Here is a 9,866-nt window from a genome sequence, read left to right as displayed (position 1 = left end):
GGTTGGCTGCGGAATTGTCAAATATACGACCGCCGGCAACAGATCAACAGAAAATTTGGAGTGGGAGAAATTGGAGTGGGTGAAAAGCAGGGGAAAATTCTTGCGATAGTGAGCGAAAATTCGCAACGGGATGGCCGTTGATCAACAGATTATATGGAGGAAAGTCCAAAGTGCGACAGTTTATGCTACAGGTCCAAGATGCGCAGTAGAGAGGTTTAGAGTGGGAATCCTGAGATTTGCAGCGATAAAATGATTATTGGCATTGCAACAGGAAAAGTCCAAAGTGTAATAGTTTATAGCAGAAGGATGCGGCGATGAGGTGTGGAATCCCTAGATCTGCAATAGTGATCATGAGATCAGTGAGCTAGTTTATATCACGCGTGGATTGAAATCCTTAGATCTGCAATAGCACGGAACAGTTTACTCCAGAAGTAGTTTTGTCTCACGATGAAGTATGGAGTGGGATCGAAATCCTTAGATCTGCAATAACAATGATGAGGAAGCTTGAAGATCAAATCTAGAATATGACGGAAGAGTAATCGATGGAGCAAGCAAGCTCTTGCTGCAGATCAACAACCCACAGCTTTTGTTGTGCGATTCTTTTCAGCTGATAGAATTGGAAGGTGAGGTCTCGAAATAGCTTACCTATTTGTTCCTTTCCACAAGTTCTTTGCTTTTCTTCCTGCCTTGCACTACAAGCCTCAATTTCTGAATTCTACCGCTTGCGTATAGCCACATTTCATGTCCTCGCTCGTTAGTTTTTTCTCCAATATCGGAGTCCTGTGTTCTTTGCTTTTCTTACCTATCTTGCTTGCGTGCCTTCACCCAATATTGTGACACGCGGTTCACCTTCCATATTCTTGCGCTTACGCAGCTGCACACTTCGGCTTCTCCTTAACGCTCCCTCGTGATGCAAGCACTGGATGATTGTTTTTTTTCAGAAGGCACCTGAAAAGCTTCATACTCCGTCTCTGGAAGGTGATGTAACCCACAAAGCGGCCGTTCCCTGCGAGCATAAACATCAGAGGGTGCACTACACGTCTGTCCACGAAGCTTATGCCCCTGACTTAATGCATTTGCGTGGACTCATAGGGTAATTTGTGGGGCTGCAGCCACGAAATTTTGCAGCGAATGAACGGAGCTGATGGACGTCGAACGATCAGCGACTCAGGTGGGCGATGTGTGCAATGTAAGGCGATGGCGGACACTGGAGTCGCAAGCAGTACTATGGTAGAATCAGTAAAAACTTCCTGGGACATTCCCGCAGACGACCAACATGTTCTGGGAATCACTGTGGAGTGTGGCCTGGATCACACGGCGAACAACCGGAGCGATAGGGTGCACTGGCAAGCTCTACCAGGGTCGAGGAAGGGTGCATTGGACTCGGATCAGCAAGTGATGCTAGAAGTAACGCTGGACGTGCTACAGAACAATGTGTCGTTGAGGAGCGTCACACAAGCTTCTCGACCTGGTGCAGGGATGCCATCGACGGGGAGCCCAGATCAGCAGAAAGGTCGCAAGAAGAGTCTGCAAACATACCTCGAGCAGGAAACTCAGGACTTGATGCGTGCGTCGTCCAAAAATAGCCCATTCGGCCGTGGACCTCCTCTTAGCTTGTCCCCCGAAAGGGAGCGGGACTGTTTGCTTTCGCCTGTCGCGCCTTCCAACGAACCCGTGCTCGCAAAATCGCTCTCCCGGACAGAGCAAGCTCTAGAAGGCCTTCGATTCATAAGCAGAACGACCGATGACAAAGATCCGGAGGCTTTGTGGAGGGATGTAGAAGCCCGGTTCGATAAGATGGCGGCAAATTCTAACGGGTTGCTGAGTCGAGCGGATTTCGCTGCATGCATAGGTCGGTCTTTCGCTGCATGCATAGGTCGGTCAGTCACTGCATTCGTGATATGTAAACTCCATTGTTCATCGCAGTGTGTTCGTGATGCGATCGGAGCTGCGATCTGGGTCGATACTGATGATGTTTCAAATTTGAAAATTCAAGCATTTATTGACCAATCTGATGAGGTGCTTTCACGTTCTGGCAGGGATGAAGGAGTCGAAGGAATTTGCTTTGGAGCTACTTGATGCTCTGACGCGACGCAGGTTGGGCATCGACAAAGTGAAGTGGATATCCAAGGAAGACCTACAAAAGTATTGGAATCAGATCTCCGAACGGAGCTTCCACTCTCGAACCCAGATTTTCTTCGACTTGTGAGACTTTTCATACAAATTTACAGCTTTTCTCACGACAGATATCCAAACTGTCAAAAAATCTTCAGCTTTTCATGGCTTCCAAATATTTGTCACAAAATTCTGTGATCTATGTGTAGGTGTGACAAGGATGCAGACGGTCGCATTGCTGAGAAAGAGGTCAAGGAGGTAAGTAATCCCTAAAGTTCAAAGGTTCCTTTGCTAAGTTTTCGATGTTAGAAAAAACTCACATAAACAGTGCGTACAATCTTGTCACAGGTGATCTTGCTTAGTGCATCCGCTAATAAGCTATCCATGTTGAGGGAGCAAGCAGAAGAATATGCAGCCCTAATCATGGAAGAATTGGATCGTGACAACAAAGGCTACATCGAGGTAATACTTTAGCATCACATTCAGTTTTCACCATTCAAGTCACTTTTAGGTTCAATTATTTTTAGTCACAAATAAACCTTTTAGCCTGTCTATAGCCATAGTAATGAACTCATCTTCAAGTAGTGAAATTAGGAAAAACAAATTCGGAAAATTCTTTCTCCCACATTTGGACATATTCCACATGGCACTATAGTCTAACTTCCACATAATCCCCCCTCCCCTAAAAATCCTCCTATTTTTTACGAGCCCTATGTGTGGGAAGGTTATACTCATGGTTCTCCAACTTTTGAAAGGTAAAATCATTTTCTTTTAATTCAAGGACTACATGCTAGGTGGAAATAATTGATTGGCCATTGAGAGTGCCACAAATGGAGAGGATCCCCTCTTTAAATGCCTGCACAGCTCTTGCATTTGACTTATTTGTTTATTGGCAAGCCATTCATCTTCTCTCTCTTTCTCTCTCTCTCCCCTTTCCGCCCTCTTTTCCACCCTCCACATCTCTTATGAATGATTTATGAGCATTGACCTTATTTTAAAAGTTATGAAAACCGAATGTAACTAGCGTTTTTAAAATGATTCGGCCACTGGGCTATATTATCAACCCCTGTATTGGAATACAACTACTTCACATTTAAGCTCTTGCTTGTGTTTGGATTGGTTTAAACCTTCACATGAATTAATTTGGACAGATTTCTCCATATCCATATGAAGGTCCATGAACAATATTAGTAATGATTAGGTTTGAATAATTTTCATACATTAGAAAGGACAAAAGTCATTTGGAATAGTAAAATTGAAGGAGAGGGACGTAGTTGGTAGATTTTGAAAGTCTTTTGACTTCATTTAGTCTTTAGGGATTGCATTGCCTTTTTTTAAAGGTGTTGATTTTCCTAGAGGAACAATCAAATATGATTCTTTTTCTTTTTTGAACTATGTATTCTAGATCAATTCGATAATTTAATCTAGATCCTTTTCATTACTTTTTCTTCCAAACTAGAAGTTCTTCTTTTTATGCCTTTTCAAGTATCCATTATTTTTCAATCTCCCTCTTGCCCTTGCGAGGGCAACATTTACACCTTGAAATTTTATGATTTATGGTCATAAAGGAGGCCCACTAGTGTTGAAGTGTACTACTTTAAAAAATGTTATTTAAATTATGTCTCCCTATTGTCCGATTTTGTTTGAAACATTGCCAAGTAGAAATTATGTTGACTTTTTATCATAGTTATTATGACTTCTCGATGTAAAGGGATTAACAAATATGTTGATATGTGGCAATGCAATATGGCAGCTTTCTCAATTGGAGGCACTTTTTCGAGGTGGCTTCGAGCTAAATGAGAAGAACCAAGAGGGAGGCAATTTAGTAGCAACATCTTTGCATTCTAAGAGCTTATATCGAGAGCCTTTGCGAAATCTAGCACACCAATGCAACTTCTACATGCAGAACCAATGGCAACGACTTTGGGTGGTGAGCTTATGGCTTGGTGCCATGACAGCTCTCTTTACTTGGAAGTTCATTCAATACAAGCACCGCTCTGCTTTCCAAGTCATGGGCTACTGTGTTTGCACTGCCAAGGCTGCTGCTGAGACTTTGAAGCTGAACATGGCTCTCATCCTCTTACCTGTTTGTCGCAACACCATCACTTGGTTTCGGTCCACTTGCCTTGGCAATGTCTTCCCCTTCGACGATAGCCTAAACCTCCATAAGGTACACCCTTCTTCTTCCACCACTTCATTGCCCTTATCTTTGTAAAGGATTGATTGCCTCTTTTCTATACTTGCTTCTATAAGTAAAGAAATGTAATCTTATGTTAAGGGCATAAGAAGGGTTCTTGCTTACCTCATGGGAAGAGTTATAGAAGCAAACCTTCTCATTGTGTTTACTCTTTTCTACTAGAAGCAAATGAGAAGGACTTCTTGAGAAAAAGAAAAAGAGAGATTATCTAAGAGTGTAAGTTAATCTTTCAGAAAGTCTAAGGAAAAGAGCGATGAGGATCCTAAAGAAATTCTAGGATTGTGGGAGATCTGGTGTGATGGGTCTTCAATCTAACTCGGCATGTGAGGGTTGCTACATATAACATATTTGAGTGTTGTATTGAACATTTGAATGATGTTATATAGGTAATTTGCTCGTAATTTGAAAATCCAAAGAGAATTAAAATGCAAAGAAGCTTGAGTTCTAGTGTGCATGTGTGTGTGTGTGTGCGTGGGGGAGAGAGAGAGAGAGAGAGAGAGAGAGGGATAGAAGGAGATTATTTGCTTCTAAAAAGGAGCACTCTAAAAATTAAAGTAAGCTTCATCTCCCTACTTCCCTTAATTAAACAATTTTATGAGCATTGCTTTTGCTATTTCTATGAATGAAGCATAAGACAATTGGACCGTGGAGTTCTTGGTTCTACATATATATAATGATGGCATGTGGGGATAATTTGTTTGTTCCTCATATTTGTTCTGGTCCATGGAGGCTAATTAGCCTCGGTTTGTGCATAGGTTAACTTATTTTAATCATAGGTTAATCCTTTAAACCTATTTCAAAGAGGCTTTTATTTTTTGGTTTTGGAATTCAAAGATAATTTGTCAAAATTTTTTGTTTATTCCTCATATTTGTTATGGTCCATAGAGGTTAATTAACCTAGGTTTGTGCATAGGTTATTGTGAGCATAGCTTTATCTTTTAAGCCTATGTCAATAGAGGCTTAGTTAACCTAGTTTAGGTTTGTTCACCTCTCCTATTCCAACCCATTAAATCTCATCGCGGGGACCTACTCCAACCTAGTTTTGGTGCATGGAGGCTTAATTAACCTATGCTTATCTATGGCTTAATTTATTTATGTTTTAATTAACCTATGTTTTCATATGGCTTATAAAAGATGTGTCAATAGAGGCTTAATTAATCTAGTTTAGGTTTGTTCACCTCTCCTATTCCAACCCATTAAATCTCATCACGGGGACCTACTCCAACCCGTTAATTTATTAGTTTTGGTGCATAGACGCTTAATTAACCTATGCGTATCTATGGCTTAATTTATTTATGTTTTAATTAACCCATAGAGAAACATATTCCACCCATTAAATCTCATCGCGAGGACCTACTCCAACCTATTAATTAATTAGTTTTGGTGCATGGAGGCTAAATTAACCTATGCTTATCTATGGCTTAATTTATTTATGTTTTAATTAACCTATGTTTCTCTGTGGCTTAATTTATGTAGGCATTAATTAACCTATGTTTTACCATGGCTTAATTTATTTTGTGTGTAAGAGGGGCTTCCCCAAAAGTTCAAGAAAAGAATTAAACCCAAAACCTACTTTTTAATAAGAGTGAGCCCTACCACTCAGCTGTGAAGTAATAATAATATGGCCCTTCCCTTTTAATTAACCTATGTTTTACCATAGCTTAATTTATTCTGTGTATGTGACCCCAAACGTTTAAGAAAAGAATTGAAACCTAAACCTACTTTTGGAAAAGTGTAAGCCCTACCACTAAGCTATAAAGTAATATTATTTTGGCCATTTCCTTAGAATAGTTACTAGTATTATAAATCCTCCCTCATCCCCCTCGCCCTTTATGCCCTTTATAAGTGATCGGCCCTCCCTAGGTGCCTCCCTCTTTAATCCCCCCCCCCCTTTATTTATTTCAAGCTCTCCCCCTCCCCTTGAGTGAAATTGTTGCCCCTCCCCTCTCCCCTTTACCCCTAAATATTTTCCCACCATATACCACTCCCCCCCTCCTCCTACACCAACTAATTAATTAATAAGGGGTTTTTCTATGGGCCGATTAGAGGCTTTTATTGAAATTCACATATTGGGGAGAAGGGTACCCATCTCTTACCCAAAGATTAAAGAGAGAATCTAACCCTCATCTCCCTTTATGAATGTCTCCCCCTTAGTTGAATCATGCACTTGCCCTCTTCAATCTCTTGATATTTTAATGGAAGTGTGCTGGTTGGTTGTGCAGCTGATAGCGGGAGCCATTGTGTTGGGAGTGGTATTGCACGGGGGGGTTCACTTGGCTTGCGATTTCCCTCGCATCGCTCAAGCCGATCGCTTCACCTTCTATACCACCTTGGCCTCTGACTTTGGCAACCATCAGCCCTCATATAAGGACATCATTTTCACCAGCGAGGTTATGACTGGCCTTCTTATGGTCTTCCTCATGGCCATCGCCTACCTCCTCGCCACTCGTTGCTCTCGCAGGAACATCATCAAGCTCCCTTGGCCCTTGCACAGATTGACGGGTTTCAATGCATTCTGGTATTCGCATCATCTGTTCATCTTGGTCTACGCTCTGTTGATTCTACATTCCATTTCCCTATTTTTAGCCCATGATTGGGCACAAAAGACGGTGAGTAAATTCTTTCTCTAATAAGTAACCCCCAAAAATTATGAAATTTTTAGGTACGCTTCTTGGTATAAAAAGCATGCCATGCAATAATACATCGTTGTTCCACTCTTTTAACCAAGATTCTATTGATTACCAGACGTGGATGTACATTTCTCTACCATTGGCTTTATACTGTGGTGAACGGACACTTCGTGCTGTCAGAGCAAGTCAGTACAAGGTCGATTTGCTTAATGTAAGTACCTCTTTCTCCTTGTAGCCCATATGGGCCTTGTCTCTTTGTATTTGTAACATATAAATGGCATGGTTCATATAATTTATTTATATTTGTGAATATTTATATATTTCTTGCATTAATGTGCAGGCTGCAATCTACCCTGGAGACGTGCTGGCCCTTTATGTGACCAAACCTCTCGGTTTCAAGTATCAAAGTGGAATGTACATCTTCGTGCAGTGCCCAAACGTGTCGCCCTTTGAGTGGTAAAGTTGGACACAATGCGAATTCTCTAGACATGTTACGTTTTATTAGACCTGTCCATAATTAATTCGTGTTAACTTCCGCCTTCCCAGCTCGGTATTTTGTTCTTCAGGCATCCCTTCACCATCACTTCCGCTCCTGGAGATGAGTACCTGAGCGTTCACGTTCGAACTTGTGGAGATTGGACAAGGGAGCTCATGAAGACGTTTTCCCAGGTCAGCATATTTCGCTCATGATCGCTACGCTTTCTAGAAAAGATGCAAGCGCAGTAAATACTGAGTATCTCCAGTTACACATGACGTCTTTTCGCTCTTCTTTTGTTATCAGGCTCTGGCTAGGAAGGACCCATCTCAAAACTACATTAAAAGGTAGCATAAGTGCGATTAGCGTTGTATGTGTTTTATGGTGAGGTTACTGTGATGGTATTTTAGTTGGCTATTCTAAATTATAGGAAGGGGGCTACTGGATCGATGCAGGTACCCGAGGCTTCTGGTGGACGGCCCATATGGCGCTCCTGCACAAGATTACAAGAAATACAACGTGATGCTACTCGTAGGACTGGGGATTGGAGCTACTCCATTCATCAGCATACTGAGAGATATCCTCAACGACTGGAAAGATGCGGAGAAAGATCAGAAGCAGAGTTCGGTAAGTCTGGCGAATTAATAATTGATGTACAGTAACTGTGCTTGTGTTAGATAGCTGCAAGTATGCTGAATTTTGGTAAGACCAAGCTCTAAGCTTGGCCGCACCTCCCAAGAAGCTGCATTGCAATGCTGATCCAGCTTCTGATATTTTGAAAAGTCTTGCTTTGATTTCTGACTAACAGGAAAACTTTAGCGCGTCCCCAAGCTTCAGCGGGTCGCCACTCCTCAGCGGGTCGAGTCCATTATTCAGCGGATCTCCCTTGTTCAGCGGGTCTCCCCTTTTTAGCGGCTCCCCGTTTAGCGGATCACCCAAACCCAGGAAGGTTCGTGCTCGGAAGAATGTCTACTTCTACTGGGTGACTAGAGAGCAAGGCTCCTTCGAATGGTTCAAAGAAGTCATGAATGAAGTGGCGGAGAACGATCAAAAGGTCATGATCATCAACCAAACAGGCAAATGTTGAATAGCTGTAGATGCAAATTCATCCGGTCTGGACCGGTAACTTATCCAATTTACGTAAGCTTGAATTTGCATCTACTAGTTTCAAACTGACACGCTCTGTGTTATAATTATAGGCCATAATCGAGATGCACAACCACTTGACGAGCGTGTACGAGGAGGGTGACGCTCGTTCAGCGCTGATCACCATGGTGCAAGCGTTACACCATGCAAGAAACGGAATGGACATCGTGTCGGGGACAAGGGTAGGTCTACAGCACCGGACAATCGACTCTGATAGAAATTTGTCGTCCACATCTCGAATCATCAATAACATTCTCGCAGAAGATGTCATCAAACAGCTTGCTAACAATTCTCGGTTTCCATGAACGTTATAGGTGCGTACGCATTTTGCCAGGCCCAATTGGCAAAAGGTGTTTGCGAGGTTGGCGGCCAGACATCCTTTCGAAACCATCGGTAAGGATGCATATTCTGCAAAAGAATACAAGGCGATAAGACCATATGTATTCGTTCAAATTTTGTAACTACAGATGGAGGAAGAGGACATAGTTTAGATCTTTCGCTGTTTATCTAGTTCCAATTGCTTATATCTGGTTGCCAAGTTCCAATTCGTTTCAAGCAACTTTAATCTTGCTGGATTCAGTTGTGTTCTACTCAACGTATTCTTGTTATTGCTGCTGGCTTCAGGTGTGTTCTACTGCGGGTCCGCCTGCCTTAGCAAAGAGCTGGACGCCCTTGCACGCAAATTCACCCAGAAATCCAAGACCAAGTTCATTTTTCATAAGGAGAATTTCTAATCAGACTACCCACTATTACTTTACCTGCAAATTTTCTTCTGTTCCCAGTAGAAAATTTATTCGAAGCAAATCGAAAATTTCACTCGATTAGCCCACATTATACGAGGGTGCAACCGTAAGCGATGATGACACCGAACGCTGTGAACATGAAGAGGCGTATTTGTAATTGAGTTATCTATATGAACGTGATGGAAGTATGCTACCTGCTCGAGTGGCCATAAATGTAATGCATATAACCTTTTTAAAAGCTCTTAAATGAAGTCAAGATGCATAACTTGGAATTAAGTATTCTCTCTCACAATAGAAAGAGAAAATTGTAATTTGGTGTGCAATGAAGAGCGCACAACGTGTGGATAAGGTGGCAACATGTTTTTGGCCCTGCAAGGGTCCTATGGGATGACTTGGTTAGTGAGTTGCTAATCAGGGCCATAGTCTTGAAGTTAGTTCATTTGGTCAATTTGACCTTGAAAATTATGGTTAGAATGAGGCTTAAATGTGAGTTAGTAAAAGTTTAAGAGCTTCTAATGTGTTTAGAGGTTTAAGGTTTTTGTTTGGTTTTGGAGGTGCTA

General features: G+C 41.9%; 1 protein-coding gene across 1 annotated transcript; it reads left to right on the top strand.

Moving 5' to 3' along the window:
• The first annotated feature begins 445 nt into the window (after nt 1-445).
• On the top strand, nt 446-9,454 carry LOC147889954 (respiratory burst oxidase homolog protein F-like). The gene is made up of 16 exons (XM_087390791.1): nt 446-623; nt 942-1,852; nt 2,040-2,205; nt 2,325-2,373; nt 2,464-2,577; nt 3,869-4,285; nt 6,535-6,921; nt 7,058-7,153; nt 7,283-7,398; nt 7,509-7,611; nt 7,724-7,764; nt 7,873-8,044; nt 8,226-8,471; nt 8,617-8,745; nt 8,878-8,956; nt 9,188-9,454. The coding sequence occupies exons 2-16, from the start codon at nt 1,132-1,134 to the stop codon at nt 9,295-9,297; spliced, it is 2,946 nt and encodes a 981-aa protein (XP_087246917.1). The 5' UTR covers nt 446-623; nt 942-1,131; the 3' UTR covers nt 9,298-9,454.
• Nucleotides 9,455-9,866: the final 412 nt, after the last annotated feature.

This window comes from Dipteris shenzhenensis, chromosome 19 (genome assembly GCF_047967505.1).
Source record: "Dipteris shenzhenensis isolate YYH24624 ecotype China chromosome 19, Dip_SZ_1.0, whole genome shotgun sequence".
In the NCBI taxonomy this organism is placed as follows: Eukaryota; Viridiplantae; Streptophyta; class Polypodiopsida; order Gleicheniales; family Dipteridaceae; genus Dipteris; species Dipteris shenzhenensis.
The sequence above is the reverse complement of the archived record's forward strand: the minus strand, read 5'-3'. Positions and strand labels throughout refer to the sequence as shown.